At 40.1% G+C, this 21227-nt stretch overlaps 1 protein-coding gene across 1 annotated transcript in view; it reads right to left on the bottom strand.

The window, feature by feature from the left end:
* The window catches only part of LOC137056496 (uncharacterized), a 39327-nt gene that overhangs the window by 8667 nt on the left and 9433 nt on the right, over window positions 1–21227 (bottom strand). The window contains exons 6-15 of the mRNA XM_067432455.1: window positions 20068–20284; window positions 19854–19982; window positions 19623–19740; window positions 14014–14152; window positions 13641–13751; window positions 13364–13543; window positions 12933–13172; window positions 12698–12854; window positions 12463–12591; window positions 510–631 (exon numbers count right to left, since the gene is read on the bottom strand). Of these exons, the coding sequence (XP_067288556.1) occupies window positions 510–631; window positions 12463–12591; window positions 12698–12854; window positions 12933–13172; window positions 13364–13543; window positions 13641–13751; window positions 14014–14152; window positions 19623–19740; window positions 19854–19982; window positions 20068–20284 (1542 nt within the window). The remainder of the gene's footprint in view (window positions 1–509; window positions 632–12462; window positions 12592–12697; window positions 12855–12932; window positions 13173–13363; window positions 13544–13640; window positions 13752–14013; window positions 14153–19622; window positions 19741–19853; window positions 19983–20067; window positions 20285–21227) is intronic.

Raw genomic sequence — 21227 nt, forward strand, 5'->3', positions numbered from 1 at the left:
ATTGCTTAATTGATTCCAACTAAAAACTTTTTGTACTTGAGAAGATAGTAGTAAAACAGTTACCAGTTGTTTCAATGGAGAAGTCAAATATAGTAGTTGGAATATGGGTTGTTGTTGGATGAGATGTTTGACAAGTGTATGAATCTTTTTGAATTATTCCATGTTCTTCACAGACAGCTGTCATGCAGCTCCCAAGTCCATCAGTAGTATTATATACTGTATCACCATACATATATTTTTTCCCTTTGAATATGCAGGTGCAAGCTGCAAATTTAGGGATAAACACATTTACTCAATCAGTTTAGTGTCTAATTAAAGATAAAAGAAAACAGAGGAGTAAATCTTTTTCTTACCTGTTGCATTGTATTTGCATTTGATCTCCATGGAATCACAATAGCTATAGAAAAAATTTTTTTTTTTAAATTAAAACAAGATTTTATGACAGTAGACTGTAATTCTTGACATGAAATAATAGCATACCATATTTGACAGTTTTCTCTTGAAACAACTCTCTCATGATTGCCGTAATATTCCCCCTGTTTATCATAGCAGCCACACTGCTCACTTTTAACACATTTCATTGCATCCTCGTCAAAGTAAGGATGTCCAGGGGGACATTTGGGGTAACAACCTTATGAAAAAGGAAAAATTGACAAAATAAATAAATAAAATAAAATAGGTTAATAGTTTTATTGTCATGTTCTCTTCATCTTTGCCTCTCATTAATAGAATGTAACATCTAACTAATTAAACATAAAATAGGAAATAGGAATAGTATGTTAAACTGACAGATGCTTAGTATAGCTTGCAACTAGGAGTTTTAGTAAAAAATGACTGCAGATAGTACTTGATCATTTACTTTAAAATTTAATTGCTACCATTGTTGTGTTTTGCATGGTGAATGTTGACATCTGTGTGTTACTCAAGCATGGTCAATTGCAATGCAAGATATTGTCACAAATATAGAGTGATTATATCAACCCAATTAAAAGTTTTGCAAGGTGTTTATAACACAAGTGTTAGCAGGGATTGAAATTAACTTTTTCGCTCACTGGCAAATTTGGCTAAATTACTATTATTTTTAGTTACCGGCCATCCAGAACTTATACTATCCAAACGGGCGGGAAAGAAGAAGAATTCAACCAGATTAACTGCCTCTTCCTCTTTCATCCTCATCACCAAAAAATATGTTTTAGGTGGACAGAACAATGCAGTACAAAACTGTTTTGTGTTTTTCCAAAGCATATGTCATGCAGTCCTCATAATACATTACATTGTGTGTTTAGTCAAAGACGAACCACTCATGACCAGTTAGCCACTATTATATACACTAGTATTAATACTAGTATTAAAACTTCTAATATTCCTTTGTTGGTGTCCTTTTCTTTTGCTTGGCGGGTCTTTCCTTTTTTCACTGGGGTTAGTAACAAGTAACTATCGCCACAGTATGTTTTTTATCTTTGCTATTGCTTCAATGCAAATTAACAAGCACATCGTTATTTGTTGGGTAGTGACTTGTGTGTTCAAGTAAGCCAGATATGCGCAGAATCTGCACAATACGTTGCATTTAATGTATCATGATGACGTACGAGTTGAGTATTTGCATATAGAATTTAGAGTTTTAATAGGTGTTCATGTTGTCTTAGCCATTTTATTCCTCTTATCTGTTTTAATGTTTTTAAATGTTACTGGGCTACCTGTCATGTGATTGATCACATGTCAGAAAACAGGAAATAGCCAGCATAAAGGAGGCAGCATGAATGAAGTAAAAACGACCAAATGGTGATCACCAAACAACTGGATTGAGGAGTTACTTTTAAAAGACTTACCATTCCAGCAAACCACAGAGCCTGCCCAAGCCTTCACGTGGCCCTAAGCAGAATGTTATTTTGTGGCCCCTCAGTACCGATTGACTATTGTCAATTCATGATAATAATTGCACACCCTTATCAATTTTATTAGTTGTAGCTGTGTTGCTTGCATCATGTCTGTCTGTCATGTTTTTACCCCTATACAGTTTTTAATTGTAACAGTAGTAAACCCACAAGAGTGCTCAGGTGTTCATTTGCACTTTAATATTCAAAGTCTTACAGTACGGTTCAGACTGGGATATATACGATTTTTTTTAAAAGATTCTAAAGAAGTCTCTTACGCTAAATATGCTCACAATTCTTTACCCCGGGGGTTCTTTGATGAATAGAAAGTTCAAAAGAACAGAATTAATCTAAAATATAAAGCTTTCAATGAATAAAAAAAAAAGATGTTTACACAACTGTTTTCAACATGATAATAAAAAAATAATGTTTCTTGAGCAGCAAATCATGATGATAATAATTTGTGAAGGATCATGTGACACTGGTGTTATGATGCTGAAAATTCAGCTTTGATTACAGAAACACATTACAATTTACTTGATATTCATAACAAATACCTCATAGAAAACAGCTATTTTAAATTGCAATAATATCTCACAATATAACTGCTCCCTATCATGGGAAACTCGAGCTGCGTCACCACTTTGGGAACGCCTCTGTGTGATTGCGTCTTGAAGCACGTTTGTCATCAGTAGGCGGGTGATGTCACGGACCCGGAAACTATAAAGCACACCGGCAAACACACGCCATTAGCTTCTGTTGTCTTCAACAAGCGCTCATTTGTGTCATTTGTCTGTCCAAATATCTGTTTGTGTCTGAGTTCAGACCCTTGTTTTACAAGTTTGCACTCACACTGATATAAGAGGAAGGAGATTATGGCGAGCGAACGATCGTACAGATAGTGTGTTCCTTCCTGTCCTCACTACATCACAGACAGGGATACACACTCTATGTGCATTGTTTGTCTGGGTGATCAGCACGCCCAGGCGGCACTCGAGGGTGCCAGCTGTGAGCATTATGAGGCTCTGCCTCTCCGCGTGCTGTGATCCCGCCGGGCGCTTATGAGGAGGGCGTTCCAGCTCGCGTTCCCCGGCTCGTAAGGTACAGCGGCAGCTCAGATCGCGGGGTTCACATATGGATCTGACGGAGGGGTGTGAGACGGGCCAGCCCTTTCTCAGCCTTCACCTGTCAGATCCAGTGCCGCTTCTCTGGGTTTTGGAGCCCGCACTGCAGTTTCTCCCGCCCGGGGAGCGGCCGCGATGCTGCAGCTGTCTTCCTCCGAGGAGGTGGATGTCTGCAGCGTCGATGCAGGGGTTGAGGACTCGCCACTTCAATCCCCTGCTAGTGAGGAGCATCATGAGCGAGTCTGTGTTAAAAGCAGGCTTGACGAGCGCGTTCTCCCCGCGCGCTCTGCTCAGCCTCAGACTTCGGTCCATAGAAACACAAGCATCAGTGTACATGTGATACTGTTTGGGCAGTCAGTTCCTGAGGGTGCTGGCTGTGTTCATTGAGAAATATCTCGACGCGTATAGAGAAAATGCGTATGTTTTTCGGGGATTTCATCCTTGCATCTTTGGTCTTTCATCTCGAGGGATGAAAGCCAAATATGTTGTAGACGGATCGTATCTCGCGTTTGCTGAGGCAGCGTGTAGATGACGATTCCGTATGAATAAATATATAAAAACAGTCTCGTCTTGTGATTATGGCTGATTTAATTCTGAGGAATTAAAATTAATATAATCTGACTTTAAGGAGTTAGATATGTTCTTTCAGTCTATCATTCGGACCATGTTCATTGATGGGTGATTATGGCTTTAATTCTGAGGAATTAAAGGGTTTATCTGACTTTGAGAAGCTAGATATTATCAGCCTATCTTCCATATGGTAAAGATGGTCGTTCGATGCCACAGGTTTTAAAAAGAAAAGGGAATTAAAACACTATGGCAAAGACCTGGTCGTACAGAGAGGCATTTTCTTGTTACGAGCTCCTCGCATATGGCGCAACAAAAACAGAGCGTCGCCATTCCCTTTGGTCTAGCACTTCACCCTGCACGTTCACCAGAGTTTGGACACACATTAAATCGACAACTGGCTGATTCTGGTACAGTCAGCTCATCTCGCGGTTCAACATCGAGATGTTGTTCTCGCGCACACGAGGGAGTTGGGCTGAGGCTCAACTCCAAGAAGAGCGTTCTTTCTCTATGCAGAGAATAACGTATCTAGGTCGGCCTCTATGCAGGCCTGGTTTTCAGAGCTTTGCATAGGGTCGACCGGCTCGGCCTTAAGAGGGGTGAAACTAGGCCAGTTGCTCACTGTGAAACAGTTTCAGAGGCTGTTGGGTCTCATGGCAGCAGCGGCCAATATGATTCCGTGCGGCCTGTTGTACATGAGACCGCTACAGTGGTGACTCAAAACCAAGGGCTTTCCCTGAGGGGAAATCCTTTCCATGTGATCAAGGTAACGCAGCGGTGTCTCCGCTCCTTGGTCATGCGGAGGGACCCTTGCTTTCTAGGCCAAGGCCCGTTACTGGGGGCACCATGCCAGCGGGTATCTCTGAGCATGGATGCCTCCCTTACGGGCTGGGAGGGGCGACCATGAGTGGTTGCTCGGCCCAGGGCCTATGGTAGGAACACCATAATTTGTGGCATAATTGTCTAGAATGCTGAAACACTTCCTGCCGTATCTCAGGGGCCATCATGTGCTCGTTCACACAGACAGCACATCAGTGGTCTCGTATATCAACCATCAGGGAGGTCCGAGGTCACGCCAGTTATACAAGCTGGCGCGCCTTATTCCCCTCTGGTCCAAGTGGAACTGCTCTCAGTGAGGGCTATGTACATTCCTGGGCGGTTGAATGTGGAAGCAGACATCCTGTCGAGGCAGGGGCCAAGGCCCGGGGAGTGGAGACTCCACACCGAGGTGGTGGAGCTCCTTTGGGAGAAATTTGGCAGGGCTCAAGTGACCTGCTCGCCACTCACGAGAATATGCATTTTCGTCTGTGGTTCTCTCTAGTGTCTCCAGTTCCTCTCGGATTGGATGCTATGGTACAGGAGTGGCCGAGGCTGCCTCTGTACATCTTTCCCCTAATTGCTCTGCTTCCAGGAGTTCTAGAGAGAGTGCGTCGGGACGGGGCCCGTCTTCTGTTAGTAGCCCCGTTCTGGCCAGGCCGAGAATGGTTCTCGGACCTTGTGTCTCTCCTCGACGGCTCTCCTCTGGAGAGTCCGATCAGGAGGGACATTCTCTCTCGCCAGGAGTTGTGGAAACCATGGGCTTGGCCTCTGAGGGGGCCCAGCTCATAAATTCTGGTCTCTCAACCGAGGTTGTTGTGACCATTCTACACTCTAGAGCTCCTTCCACGAGGAAACTGTACACACTGAAGTGGAGGCTCTTCAACCTATGGTGCAGAGATCGCCTGTGGGATCCAGTTAACTGCCCTGCGAGCGCGGTGCTGGAGTTCCTGCAGGGGAGATTCTCAGCTGGGCTAGCTCCCCCAACATTAAAGGTGTATGTGGCGGCCTCAGGTGCTTACCACACTCATTTGGGTGGTGTTTCTTGGGGCGACTCCCTCTGGTTACTCGTTTCCTTCGTGGCGCTTGGAGGCTGAAGCCTGCAGTACGCACCAGGGAGCCGACCTGGGATCTCTTGGTCCTTCAAGGTCTTTCCGAGGCTCCCTTTGAGCCACTCGAGGAAGTTTCAGAGAAGTTTGTTGTTCTAAAGATGCTTTTCTCCCTAAGAGTATAGGAGATTTACAAGCTCTCTCAGTGGCACCCTTGTGTCTGGAATTTGCGCCTGGTATGGCCAAGGCCTTCTTGTACCCTAGGCCGGGCTATGTTCCTAAGGCTCCTCGAACCTTTGTGCTGCAAGCCTTTGTCCTCCGCCTCTGGTGACATCGGACCAGGACATCTTATCTGCTCGTGCACTGTTTGTGCCTAGACACTTATGTCCACATAGCTGAACTGTTGAGGAGAACAGTACAGTTATTTGTCTGTTATCGAATTTCCTCTGGGGGAGGCTATCTTACTTGCTTATGTGACGGCCGGACAGCCTTCTCCTTGGCCGTCCGGTCCCATTCTACCAGGAGTATGGCTTCTTCGCAGGCACTCTTGTCAGGTTCCTTCCTGCAGGATGTCTGATGCGGCAGGTTGGTCTTTGCCACATACCTTTGTCAGATTCTATGAACTTGACATTTATTCTACTCCTGGGGCTCGGGTACTCGCCTCCTGACACTTCACAGGCGGGCATCCGGCTCCTATGGGGGCGTGGGTATTGTAGTTCCCAAAGTGGTGACGCAGCTCGAGTTCCTATGATAGGGAATGTCTCGGTTACGTCTGTAACCTTACTTCCCTGAATTGGGAACAAGACGCTGCGTCACGGTGCCATACTCCCGGCATGCCCGCAAGCGCCTTGTTTCATCCTGTTCAGAAGTTAACGGCGTGTGTTTGCCGGTGTGCTTTATAGTTTCCAGGTCCATGACGTCACCCGCCTATGACGTTCCGTCTTCCTATTGGACTGATGACATACGTGCTTCACGACGCAATCACGCAGAGGCGTTCCCAAAGCGGTGACGCAGCGTCTCGTTCCCAATTTAGGGAACTAATGTTACAGACCTAACCGAGACTTTTTCACTGTATTTTTTATCAAATAAATGCAGCCTTGGTGAGCATAAGAGACTTCTTTTAAAACAAGAAATGTTGGTAAATTTCTTTCAAACATTAAACAGAGATTTTATTTTGGCAGAAATTCACGCAGGAAGACATTAGTAGGCTACTTCTATTTGTTGACAACAACATATTTATAAATGATTCTCATTACGAATTTGGGAAGGCTTTTTGGGAAGGCTTTTTTTTCTCTGTGATACATTCATTTAACCGATCAACTATGGCATTTACAGTTTTTTTCAATCGATTTGGTACATTTCTCCAAACTCAGGTAACTGCTCTCAAAACATTTAATACAGTGATCTGTACACTTTGTAATTTTCCTAAACAGATAATAAATTCTCCTTATTTCATACAAATTACAAATCAAAAGCATCATTTTCTCAAAACACTATGCACAAAATTTCCTAATGTTATCACAGCAGTTCATACAGCCAACCAAATCTTTAATATATCAGGAAAAACATTTGCAGCTTTTGCATTGGTCTTTACAAAGATCACAAGCAATTTTGTACCATTTTCAAAACACAACAAACAAAACTGTGAGTTGATGCAATTTCATTCACAGAAATTTAATTCGGCCAACATTTAGATGTGATCAGTCACTTGAAAATGTCCAATTGGAGACCTGATTTTTTTTTTACAGTGTATACAAATAAACTCGTCATTAAAGAACTTTGAAGAACACAATTAAAGGGTCATGAAACCCCCCTGCTGCAGCGGTGTTTTTTCACACCTTCGATTTGAAAAAGCTTGTTAAAAGGGGAGTGGTCGACTGTGAAAAGGTGGGATGGTATTGTGTGGAAAGAGGGAATGGTTTGCATAAATAGGGGAGTGTCTGTCAGTAGGTGCATTAAGATTAGCGATACCAACAGCAGCAGTTACAGCGGTTCTGAGACATGTTCTTGGTTCCCGTTGGCATTGTTTACCACAGTGAGATTAAATGAGGGATGAGTACAGAGAGAGCTATGAGTGGCGTGCAGCAGAGATCGCAAATCATTCAGCTCTTCAAAGTTCAAACCAGCATAATTCAGTGAGAAATGAAAATAAATGTTATTCTGCATGACGAAATATTTTGCAAACGTGATAAAACTATATTTGTCCAAATATGCTCGCTGTTTGGCAAGATGAACAACGCGCCGACGTGATAAGAGAACGTGAACCACCCAACATGCGATGTGACAGAGATGTGTAATTCTAGATCGGGGTAAAAGCGAAGGTGTTTGAGGCTAGTCTCGACCGCGCATCTGAAGCAGAGCGACGCACGCTGGGTTGCCGTGACGATCCGCGCTGTCTATCACTCGGCAGCTAAATCTATATTTGTCCAAATATGCAGCACACTGTTTCACTAAGAGCCCGAACACATGCGGTTTAGTGCATGGCTGTGACGACAAATAAAACGGAGAGGACGTGGCTTTTGTTCATTAGCCTACAGATTACAGATTGGTTATTTTGCACTCCTGACATAGATAGTCAACGCTTGGAGGTTCGGCGTGCGATTCCTCAGGTGAATTTTACTTTACCGAGCCTTTGTAGCAAAGACTTCCACAGACGGCGCCGGTTACAGCTCGCTCGGCGCCCTTTACGTTACTTCGTATCAGCACAACGCCCAGCTTTCCTCCGAGACTTTTCCGCACGCTGCTTCCAAAACTTCCCCACCATATCTCTACAATAATGATGTCAGACGAGCCTGACAGAAGTGACTGTCTCATGCATATTAACTAAATTATCTTGTATGCATACTACAGCGCAGGGACTGGACTGAATGAGCTTTATGTCATGAATATATATCGAGAATCGCTCGGAGCGGTCGACGTCAGCATGTGCCCAGCAGCCCATACTTGGGCCGAAAAGGCCGCGCCGACGTCAGCATTTGTGACGTTGCTCCGACTAAGCTTTTCAAACCAGAAGACAGAAATCGCTCTGAAAAATGCAAAAATAACTATTTTCACATATGAATACCATTAATGAGTACCCTTAGTGTTTTCAATGATGTGCAGCCTATACATATCTGTTTACATCTCAAAAAAAGTGTTTTGGGGTTTCATGACCCTTTAAAGAACATGAAAAATGTGTATTTTCATTCATGTATTTGTGTATCTACAGCTGATTTTTTTATTAAATCAACAGAGAACACACTTGTAGTTTTAATGTTAGTATTTATTTTTAATAAATGTATTAATAGAATAAATTGCAGTGCTTCATTATGCAGTAAATACTGAACTGTTTTGCCAACATAAGAGTGTGTTTAGTTTGCTGTGTTAATAGTTTTGAGAGCAAATACATTAATTTAGAGAAATGTGTCAAATCGATTGAGAAAAAATGTAATGCCACTATGAATACCATATGATGTAACAGAAGAATAATATACACATACTGTAAATGTTGAAATAATGTATGTTCTTCATATTACTTTAATGACTAATGAGTATTTAAAAATGCAATTGAATAAGTCTGAATGAAAATGTACTCATAAAGTAAGATCTGGGGGTTCGAACATTCAGACGCGCAAAATGAATAACGCAGAGATCGAAATTGAAAAGTCTTTGTTTGACATTCATTTGTCACGTGATTTCTACGTTAACAACACATGCCTCGAATTGAGACTTCATCTGGCATGCCAATTTATGCTACGATGCCTCGGTTCAAATGCCACATCACTAGCAAACGGACTAAGATATTAAAAAAAAACATTTGTTTTATGTTTATTGAGAATATAGTAAAAACACTTTAATTATTCATTTATTTATACATGCATCACACATCTCCGTTTATTGGATTTGCAACACTACCATAACAGAACGATGAACCTAGAGAAGATTAAAGCAGCAAAAGAGAAAGATAAGCACCACAGAGGAAGCTCTGGCAATTTGCCATAGGCCAATTTCATCTCCGAGCCCATCGCAGAGTCTGAATAGGAGCATGAGCCGTGAAAATTTTATTGGTGTTCATCAGCAGCCTCGCCCACACTTCAGTCGCTAAGGGGCGTTCAATGAGCTGGGTCACCACTAAAGTATTATTTGATGAGCTGGATGATGAAACGTTTCAAGGTCTCCGGTCTGGTAGCTGGTCCCATCTAGTCCCCTGTTGTCTTCAGTTTAACTCAGTCCCAAGTTGCCGTCATCTCTGATCGTTCTGCCCAGTCCCAAATCATCTTCATCACTGCTGATTTAGCCCAGTCCCAAGTCTCCTTTGTCACCATGGCCTCTGCCCAGTTCCAAGTCTGCCCTGCTCCAGCTGGGTTTTCTGGTCGTCAGCTCTGCACTGGGCTATGGATCCCTCAGCTCCACCTTGAGCCTCCGAACCAGGGACTCCACTTTGGCCCTACGACCCATTGGCTCCACAGTGGTATGTCATTCCTTAGGCTTTGCTGGGCTCCCTCATACCTTTGGCAGGTCCACCCTCCCTCCAGTTCCACCATGGTTTTCAGTCGCACCGACTCCGACTTGGACTACCTAGTCTATGTCTCCATCTCAGATATGAGTCTTTGTCTCGGTTCCACATGGGTCTCCTCTTATCACAACTGTCATTCAGGCTCCTGGTTCCATCCTGGCTCCTGCCTTCATCAGTTCCACCATGGGCCTTCATCCTGGCTCTGACCTGGGTTATCCTCTGGCTACTCCATCTGTTGCCTCCTCCATGGTTCCTCCCTCCATCGTCGCAATAATGTTCTCTTATGCAAGCCCCTCCATGATCAAGTCCATCTCCAAATCCTCATCCATCTCTAGATCCCCCTCTTTCCTTCCTCTGTTGTCCTTTTGAGGATACTAAGGATACTCTTTCTGGGGTGAGGTGTGTTATGTCACAGTCATGCCATTTTTAGTTTCTTTATCATGTCTTGTTTAGTTTAATAGTTTCATTGTCATGTTCTGTTTTGTTTCTAGGTCAATGTTTTCTTTGTCACGGGGTTCTCATTCATTTGTTACTATAGTTTCTGATTGGTAAACACCTGTTCCCTGTGTCGTTAATTTATTTAATCGTATTTAAGCCCTCAGTTTCCTCAGTTCTGTTTGTTTTTGAAGTTTATGGAAGTTGTGAAGTGTGTTCTAAATTGTTTCTATTTATATAATCTTGTATAAATATGTGTGTGTGTGTGTGTGTGTGTGTGTGTGTCCTTCTCAAAAAATTAGCATATTGTGATAAAGTTCATTATTTTCCATAATGTAATGATAACAATTAAACTTTCATATATTTTAGATTCATTTCACACCAACTGAAATATTTCAGGTCTTTTATTGTTTTAATATTGATGATTTTGGCATACAGCTCATGAAAACCCAAAATTCCTATCTAAAAAAAATAGCATATTTCATCCGCCCAATAAAAGAAAAGTGTTTTTAATACAAAAAAAAGTCAACCTTCAAATAATTATGTTCAGTTGTGCACTCAATACTTGGTCGGGAATCCTTTTGTAGAAATGACTGCTTCAATGCGGCGTGGCATGGAGGCGATCAGCCTGTGGCACTGCTGAGGTGTTATGGAGGCCCAGGATGCTTCGATAGCGGCCTTAAGCTCATCCAGAGTGTTGGGTCTTGCGTCTCTCAACCTTCTCTTCACAATATCCCACAGATTCTCCCATGGGGTTCAGGTCAGGAGGGTTAGCAGGCCAATTGAGCACAGTAATACCATGGTCAGTAAACCATTTACCAGTGGTTTTGGCACTGTGAGCAGGTGCCAGGTCGTGCTGAAAAACGAAATCTTCATCTCCATAAAGCTTTTCAGCAGATGGAAGCATGAAGTGCTCCAAAATCTCCTGATAGCTAGCTGCATTGACCCTGCCCTTAATAAAATACAGTGGACCAACACCAGCAGCTGACATGGCACCCCAGACCATCATTGACTGTGGGTACTTAACACTGGACTTTAGGCATTTTGGCATTTCCTTCTCCCCAGTCTTCCTCCAGACTCTGGCACCTTGATTTCCGAATGATATGCAAAATTATGTGAAAAATGTACTTTGGACCACTGAGCAACAGTCCAGTGCTGCTTATCTGTAGCCCAAAAGTGGCTTGACCTTGGAAATACGGCACCTCTAGCCCATTTCCTGCACACGCCTGTGCACGGTGGCTCTGGATTTTTAAGGTCTGGAATCGGTCCTTTTCCACAATATTCCTCAGGGTCCGGTCCCCTCTTCTCGTTGTGCAGCATTTTTTGCCACACTTTTTCCTTCCCACAGACTTCCCACTGAGGTGCCTTGATACAGCACTCTTGGAACAGCCTATTCATTCAGAAATTTCTTTTTTGTGTATTACCTTCTCGCTTGAGGGTGTCAATGATGGCCTTCTGGACAGCAGTCAGGTCGGCAGTCTTACCCATGATTGCGGTTTTGAGTAATGAACCAGGCTGGGAGATTTTAAAAGCCTCAGGAATCTTTTGCAGGTGTTTAGAGTTAATTAGTTGATTCAGATGATTAGGTTAATAGCTCGTTTAGAGAACCTTTTCATGATATGCTAATTTTTTTTAGATTTTTGGGAATTTGGGGTTTTCATGAGCTGTATGCCAAAATCATCAGTATTAAAACAATAAAAGACCTGAAATATTTAAGTTGGTGTGCAATGAATCTAAAATATATGAAAGTTTAATCTTTATCAAGGACCTGTATATAAAATATATATATATATATATATATATATATATATATATATATATATATATATATATATATATATCGTCATTCTCCATCACGCAGCTCTATTTATTAGATTCATTACATGCAACCGGTGTGAACAGAGAAGATTTTGACTGATAGTGTACTTTTTGTTTTTCATTAATTTCTATAGCTATTAGAATCAGAATACCTAAATGTTAACTGAATAACTGTTTGAACCCCTACATACCATTATTGGATTTTTTTAAAGTGTTTTTGTTGTTGTTTTCAGTTATGTAAAACATGTAAAACTTGTAAACTGTAAAACAAAATTTTTTTTTACCTTCAAGCGCTAGTATCTCACTTGAACACTGCCCAGTTGGATTTCTGCATGTCTGCATGCAGGGACCTCCACAAGGTTTGTAATGCCACTCACATTCACCCGAAGGGTTGTAATAATCACAGAACAATGCTGAAAGAAAAAAGAAAGCAAAAGAAAAAACGTTTTGTGCTGGTCTCTTATATGTAATTGTTTTTCAGTGGTTAAAATTAAACTGGGAAAATGATCAGTGACTCACGGCATATGTTAGGTGTTCTCCAGGCAACACAGGTTCCAGCATCATTACAGGCTTGTGCATAGGCTGCTATAGCGGCGCACAAACAGTCACGATCCCCACCGCTATCACAAGCACATGAGTCTCTCACACAAGCATTATAAAAATGACTGGGATCCACCTTCATGAGACAAATGCAATTGATTATCTATACAAGAACAATAGGGTATTGTACATGCTTACTGTGTTGTAAACTTACTTGAGAATGACATGTTGTAAAAACTTGACTTTTAATGATACTGCATTGTCTCTGAGCCCATGCTTCCCTGTAAGGGTTATTTGAGCAGGGATTTCTAATTGCCATAGCAACAGGACAGCTAGCGGACTCTTTCCAATCATTTCCAAAGTCCAAGGGTTTAATTACCACCTCCTGACTTCTCAACATGAAGTCGTTGTTTGTGTTCTCATCATAGTTCCCACAAAGACCACACACAGTACCCTGAGACAGAACAAGAGGCATATTAAATAAATTATCATATATCAAAAACATTCAACAGCCTTTCAAGACAACTAAATCTAAACAATAAACTGTAATCTCCGAGGCATATATTTTTGTACTGTAGTCTCTGGGGCAGTTATTCAGTCATTGAATTATTCAGTATAATAGTCATTGACTCATTTATTTTTCACCTTAAAATTTGGACTGAGTTTGATGAAGATATTTGTCCTTTGGTCCCACATGACAATTAGACCATTATTTGCCTCAATGACCATGTAAATTCCTCTCATCCAAATTTGATAAGGAATGTCCACCCCCTCATCTCTATGATGAATCTGATAACCTCCTTCTCTCAATTTGAATTCCTTGTTCTAAAAGAGTAAAATACATTTATTTATCAGCCACCTGTGTTTATATATATATTGATAAACAAAAACTGAAATATTACTTAAATACAAGGACTCTCACCCCAAGGAAGACTCTGACAGCCTTAGAGCAAGTGGCGCCAGTAGTTCCACATGGAATGTTTTCGGTGAGAACACTGAATGTACCACTGGCATTGGCATGACCACAATTATCCTGTGAAAATCACACAAATTTGTCTCTGTATTTATATTAAAATGTATTATCTTTTTTTCTTACATTTTTACCAATAACATTAGGGAAATCCTTCAGCTTGGGGTCCATAATTCAATTTGAAGTCGTACCAACATTTTAAATGCAGCTATATTTACTATGATTATTATTTTAATAACATCATAAAGCATTTGAAGGCAAATTCTTATGCAAGCAAATTAAACCAAAGTGTATTGTGTCTTGTATAGGTTTATTATGCACTTACTCTGATTAATGTGTATTCACAGTCTCCATCAAAAGTGTATCTTTTCCCATCAAATGTAATGTAATGGCCATCTCCATAAACTGTGCAGGTTCCATAGCACAGGTTTGTGGTACATTGCCATTTCCTTTCATTACAGGTACTGCACATACAGATATAAATGTTGATGTAAGTATTCATTAGTATACAAGTTAGTGATTTCATATGAATGTGTATATGAGCAGATTGTGCAATTGAAAATAGACAATCTTGAAGAAAAAAAAACTCATAAGATAATAGCATTTAGAAAAAATACGATACAAAAAGATGCATAAGTGTATAAGAGAAAGGGTAAAAGGAGTATCGATAATGCAAATTCTGCTGTGCAAACAGGTATGATGCAAAATGTATTATTGGAGAACCATGATTATTTTGTTATTTTTACACTACATAATTGACCTACAAAAGGCCAGGTAAAAACTTTTAAAGGTTAGTGTACTTGGTTACCAAGGAAACAAAGACAAGAAACATGAGTCAAGTGTTTTCATCAAACAAGAATATACAGAATATATTTTTATTTAATAATTAATTAAATATATTTTCCAATCAAACATCAACTTTGTAAAGTTATGCAGAAATCATGTTTAAATACATTTACAGTTAATTGTGTAATTAGATAGGATAGCTATAAAATGTGCCTTAGTGAGACAAACAAAAATCTGCACTAATGATAGATAACTGGATTGATCATGACATCAGATCAGCATATGGACGAGACACTTCAACATATGTATTACAAATGTCAAAAAGCTCATTCTGAAAACTCAGTACAGTTTTATTATTGTATATGATATGCCCTAACTTAACTCAGTGTAGTTATTCAGTTATGTTGTATGATATTGCTTTTTTTTTTATTGTAAATGATTCAACCATATACATAGATGCCACATTTGACTGCTTCAGACATGTCAATTCAGGTGCGCCCGCCATCTTGGAATGGTCAACGTGTCATCACAAATTTCTGGTTGTGACACTACAGAGATTTAAATTCCCAAAGAAATGGGATAACTTTTTACAGGTGAGAATGTGTTGGTTTGTATTTTTATATGTATTAACTCAATATTACTTATTTTTGCTATGATACTTTTTAATGTTCTACTTTTACTGGTAATTTTTTAATGTTGTGTTAGCTGACGCCCTCATCTTATTGTATTGTGTTAGTTTAGCACAATCATCTGCAGAAGTCTAGTGCAAATTAAGATATTCATCTAAATTCTAAACATTAATATTCATCTATTCACTAAAAAAGTTTGAAAGCCACAGTGGTATAGTAAAGTGTCCATCTTCATGCACATAGAACCTCGCCGTGTACATTTTGGCAACTCTGTCACAGACTGCTTTTTGGCTACTATATAGTAGGGAAGTACACAATTTTGGATGCAGCCATAGCGATGGGTAGCCTGACAAGCCAGACCCACATCAAGATGTTGGGTCTGGGAGCACACTATTGGCAGGACTCAATCCGAGAGGTGGGATAAATGGTTGTCTTTCAAATTCCATCTGCACGCAATAGGATAGCGCTACAACCACCAGAGCAACATAGAAGGTGAAGAGGAGCAAGTTGATAAACTTTTGCCAGTCTGCAAAACTCTGAACACATCTTCCACCGACTCTATACACGATGTGATTGGCCTAACTAGATTTTGATTTTTCAAGCTCACAAGCCAAAGGAGAGTTGCTAGACGACCCTGGCTGCAAATAACATTTGCTGCCACTAGGGTGCATGTAGATTTCTAGGCTAAGTGATGGGTGCTTTCGAAACACACTTTTCATGTGATATGAGTAAACGAGGATTCGTTATATCACAACTGTCTCGAAATGTTGCAGCTAGAGGTCTCTGTGAACTCATGAACCAGTGTTCACATAGGATTTTTACCTGATCAAGGATCAGTTTTATAAATTTGTAGGCATTTAATGACATAAACTGTATGTACAGAGACTGTAGTTAAAAGTCTCATAGTGATCTGATTACCAATCTCTCTAAAACAAACAAAACAAATACTACAATTTAATAAAATAACACTTGTTGTGAATTGTTCAATGCATTTAATAGGACTTTGCATTTAATAGAACTAGGTTTTCACTGCATTTATGTTGTTCTGTTATTATATTATGCTGTTCCTGCCGATGCTTCAAAAAGTAAATCATTTTGTAAAGCAATTGGTTCAATTGATTCAAAGGGCCCTATCTTGCACCCAGCGCAATTGACTTTGTACACCGACGCATGTGTCATTCCTATTTTGCACCCGCGCAAAGCGCGCTTTTCCCTCCACAGAAGCACGTCGCTAAACTAGTGAATGAACTTGCGCTCCCTGGGCGGTTCAGCGCAAAAAAGGAGGCGTGTTCCGGCGCAAACAATCCCTGGTGCTATTTTGCTGTTCCATTAAACAATTGCGCCACTGACCAGAAAAAACCTAGTCTAAAGTCAGTGGCCCGTTGCGCGTTGTTCATTATGCTATTTTAAGGGCGCATGCTTGACCATAATGTATAGCGTGCACAACGCGCATACACTTTGCTCATGTAATCTACACAGATGCAACAGTTATATTTGCAAATCCTAAATTGTTACACTAAAAAAATATTAACACATGAGATGACGGAAATCATTGTGGTTTGCCATGAAGATGTGAAAAAATAGGCATAAATCTAGCTTACAAATTATTCAGGCTAATTGTAGTAATTAAGGATCAGACCTGTTTGCCCAATAGTGGCAAGACATATATGTGTATATAAGGACATCTGACAAATTGGTTTGTCCGTCAAGAACCAGGAAAAAAATCGACTGAAAAACTGAAAAAACTGTTTAACCGACAGCATTTTGGGTGGGTTTCTCCCATCCCCATACAACACAACTTCTCTGTCTTTCTGCTCTTACAAGAACATCAGTCACGTCGGCTGTGAACCGCTTCTGGCGTGCGCCTGGTAAATACGCCATTATAATAGCAATCCATTATGGAACTTGCGCACCTGCTTTTAAAGGGAATGTTGGATGACGCTCTGATTGGTTTATTCACGTTACGCCCAAACCACACCTATAATTAAAGACGCTACTTCAGACCAACCCATTTTAGATTTGCGCCGGGCGCAAGAGCCATTTATCCCGCCGGGAAAATAGCAACAGCACCGAGACCCGCCCACAAAGTTACTTGCGCTCCGCGCTTTGACACTTGCGTTTCAGATCGTTAAAATAGGGCCCAAAGTTTCAGAAAGCTTTGTTTTTCCCATCTCTAGGAATAGAAGGGATTTAAAGTGTTTATATATCCATTTACACTGTAAAAAAAAAATCTGGTCAATCTCAGGAAAATGTTCTAGTGACCGATCCCATCTAAATGTTTTAGTTGGCCAAATGTAATTTTTGTGAAATAAATTGTATCAATTCACAGAAATTCAATTTGGCCAACTGAAAAATTTAGATGTGATCAGTCAATGGAACATTTTTTATTGGAGACCTGGATTTTTTTTAAAAATAAAATCGACATAAGCCACATATTTTGCTACTAATATGATAACTACGATTTTGAGCTTAAAGGGTTACTTCACCGCTTTTTCATATTAATCTATGCTATTCCCTTAACTTAAACGAGTTGATACATACCTCTCTCGTCTCAGTGCATGCACTTAATCTCTCTGAAGCGTGGTGATGATCTGATAGCATTTAGCTTAGCCCACTAAGCCCAGTTCATTCACTATGGAACCAAACAGAGATCAAGTTAGAAGTACCAAACACCTCCACGTTTTCCCTATTTAAATACAGTTACACGAATAGTTAAACGATCAAGTATGGTGACAAAATAAAACATGGTACTTCTCTAATCGGATTAAAAAGGAGAACTATAATGTATGGCGGATTAGCACTTCTGAGAGTACTTCGGCTCGGCGCAGTAAAAAGTCCCGACCGAAACATCTTTCCTCACACCTCCCCCTCACTCTCTCATTTCTGTCAATAGGGAGATGTGAGGGAAGATGTTTCGGCGGGACGAAGTACTCTCAGAAGTGCTATTCCGCCATACATTATAGTTCTCCTTTTTAATCCAATTAGAAACACGCCAAATTTTATTTTGTCACCATACTTGATCGTTCAACTATTCGTGTAACTGTATTTAAATAGGGGAAATGTGGAGGTGTTTGGTACTTCTAACTTGATCTCTGTTTGGTTCCATAGTGAATGAACTGGGCTTAGTGGGCTAAGCTAAATGCTATCAGATCGTCACTGCCCGTCAGAGAGATTAAGTGCACGCACTGAGACGAGAGAGGTATGTATCAACTTGTTTAAGTTAAGGGAATAACATAGTTTAATATGAAAAGGCAGTACCCCTTTAAATAAATCAATTTGATCGAAGTTTACATGAGGCAAAATCTTATTTAAATATTGCCTAAATCTTATTACAATCATATTATGGGGGTGCATGTAATGTAAATGTAGGCGATAATTTTCACTGTAAAAAAAAAAATCTGTTAATTAAATTGCATCAGTTAACATAAATTCAATTTGGCCAACTGAAAAATTTAGATTTGATCAGTCACTAGAAAATTTTCAATTGGAGACATTTTTTTTACAGTTTTGTTATCAACGTATATTTTGCATCAGTTAAATGTGCAGTATGTAATTTTGACAGATTGTGGTTAAAATGTGTACAGCATTCTAAATTCTAAATATTGGAGAAAGTTGTAACAAGCACTTTTGATAATAGAAAAATCGAGAAGCCTTACACTGCAAGTTATTCAGCTAATATCATCCCTACTAGTATCCTGAATTCATTAACTAGCTAACTTTATCAGACGCTCTATGCGTACCTATCAATGAGAAATTAACCAAATCAGCATTTGTTTTAAAGTTTTTCTGGGCTTTAAGCTATCTCCATCTCTCAAATGCATCTCCAGCATTTATCTGCATTTTAATATGCTTCTGGTCATATAACTTTTTGGATGGATGCTGAGGCTTTTTAGGTCGGGTTGAATCTACAATCTTTAAACCAATTTGTTTCCTGCCATCCATAGATGTAATATGTTGTCTTTTCCACCAACTGGCAAAACGACGCGTCGGAATACTATTGGGTAAATTGGTAGAGAGCGGGATCAAAAAGACCAAAACAAAAACAGGCATTCCAGTGATAGAATAACTGGCTCTAGCATTATGTTTTAAATAAACAAATATTTTAACTTGCCATGTTTAATAAATCTCTGCATGTTATGCTCTAGTACATAGACAACAATAACAACAACAAAAATCACAAATTAACTTAAAGGTGGGGTAAAGCTTTAGATGCTCCAGGCTTATCGGGTCTGTAAATGAATGGGTCTTTACTTCGCTGAACAACAATACGATCAATACGATTAATTTCTCTTTTTCTGTCATCGCTCAGCTAATGTCTGTGCTGTGTGTCGTGTCTTATAATGAGTGCACTGAGTGCTCTCTTCTCCTCATCATTAGTAGACACGCCCCTTACTGATGATTGGCTACAAGTTTGTTTTAGTACTCGGCCTGAGACACTTTTCTGAGGCACTTTTTTAAATGTCACTTACCCACCTTTAAGAAATAAAGAAACATATATAGTACATAAAAAAATATTTACCATTCTTTACAGTTACTTCTGTAAGTTTGTCCAGGTTTGTATATTTTTCCATTGTGGATGCAGGGACACTGATTCTTGGCAATACAGCCTCTACCCGTGAGATCATCAAAGAGGTACCCTATAACACAATATATTATGTAGCCATTTTCTTAATTTGGAAATAATTTTGCATTTGTATGAAAAAAGAAATTGTAAAGCTATTAAAGCTGTACATTTGAAATCAGATTATACCTGCAGGACAGAAACACCCATCGATACAGTGGTCCTCACAAATATGACCTCTGTCAGGGTTTGAACATGTGTTGATACAAGGGTTTCCACATTCTTGGTGCACCATATTGTGGTAAGGACATGATTTACCTAAAGAGATGTATAATGCTAAAGCCATTCACACTTCAACTTAAAACAGATTTGGAACAGGCTGCTGAAAAAAGTTTCAACTTACTACAGAACTGCTCAGTCTTCCACGAGTCAGGCTTTCCACCTGCCTGTTTACATTGACGAGAGTATTCCGAGATTGTTCTGCAAAAACAAAAGGATCTGGTCCTCTTGGTGCAGTAGCACATGTCCAATTCACAGGCTTTGATGAAGGAGTCAAGCGGTACGAGGTCCTTACAGCTATTGAAAGATGGGCCTGAGAGCAGCTGCTCACATACTGTTGTCTAGAAAAAGCATAAAGCAAGATATGTTGAAAAATAAATGAAAATAAATAAATGAAAAAGACTGGGTATCAAAAATAGTGGTGCTCAATTTCAAAAGTCGCAATTAACCATCTCTTTAATGTTTTAATATGTTCGTCAAACAAAACACTTCAACATCTTTAATTGTTTATAACTTGCTTCTCATTTGCAATGGTAGATAGCTGGATTTCAAGTTTGTAAGATACAGCACTCGTTTTGGGTCACTGTCGTTCCGTTTGCAATGTATGGAAGCTTGTGTCCGCCACAGAATTAAAAATAAAAAAGGTAACTGCAACTTTTTAACTTATGATTCAGACTTTTTTGACTCAAAAGATGCATTAGTGACTGTGGTCTTTGCCGTCCTCCCACGTCAGAAACCATGGTTTGAAGCCTGCTGAAACCAGATGGGAGTGACGTTTAGGAGGGTGAGTGTAATGGAAGTAGGACAGTAAGAGCTGTGAATGTAAACCTCAGTCCACTGGCCTTGGTGCGCTAGCGGCTGCAGTGTCCATGTTAGGTGCCCACACTGGAGACCACCATTCGAATTCCGTTTGGAACAAGTCAAGTAGCACTGGTTACTTTTGATGTTGTGACCCAGATGGGAGTGATGTACAGTATAGGGGGTTGAGTGTAACAGTCTTAGGCCAGTAAGAGTTGTGTCAGTTTATATCACACAGTTCTGAGAGAAAAGTCATAATTGTGGGATAAAAAGTTGCAATTTTTTTTTTTTTTTTTATTATTATTATTATTCAGTGGCGGAAACAAGCTTTCATAGCATGTTCTAAACCACAGTAAAAATTAAATTCTGTTTAGTCATTTCTGTGTGGCTTGGTGTGGAAACTATCTGAGCCACTAAGGACAAGATTTATAGGAAAAACATTAATGTCACATTTTAATGCTGTGGACGGTGTAATGGGCAAAGTTT

This window comes from Pseudorasbora parva, chromosome 1, assembly GCF_024679245.1.
Source record: "Pseudorasbora parva isolate DD20220531a chromosome 1, ASM2467924v1, whole genome shotgun sequence".
Classification (NCBI taxonomy): domain Eukaryota; kingdom Metazoa; phylum Chordata; class Actinopteri; order Cypriniformes; family Gobionidae; genus Pseudorasbora; species Pseudorasbora parva.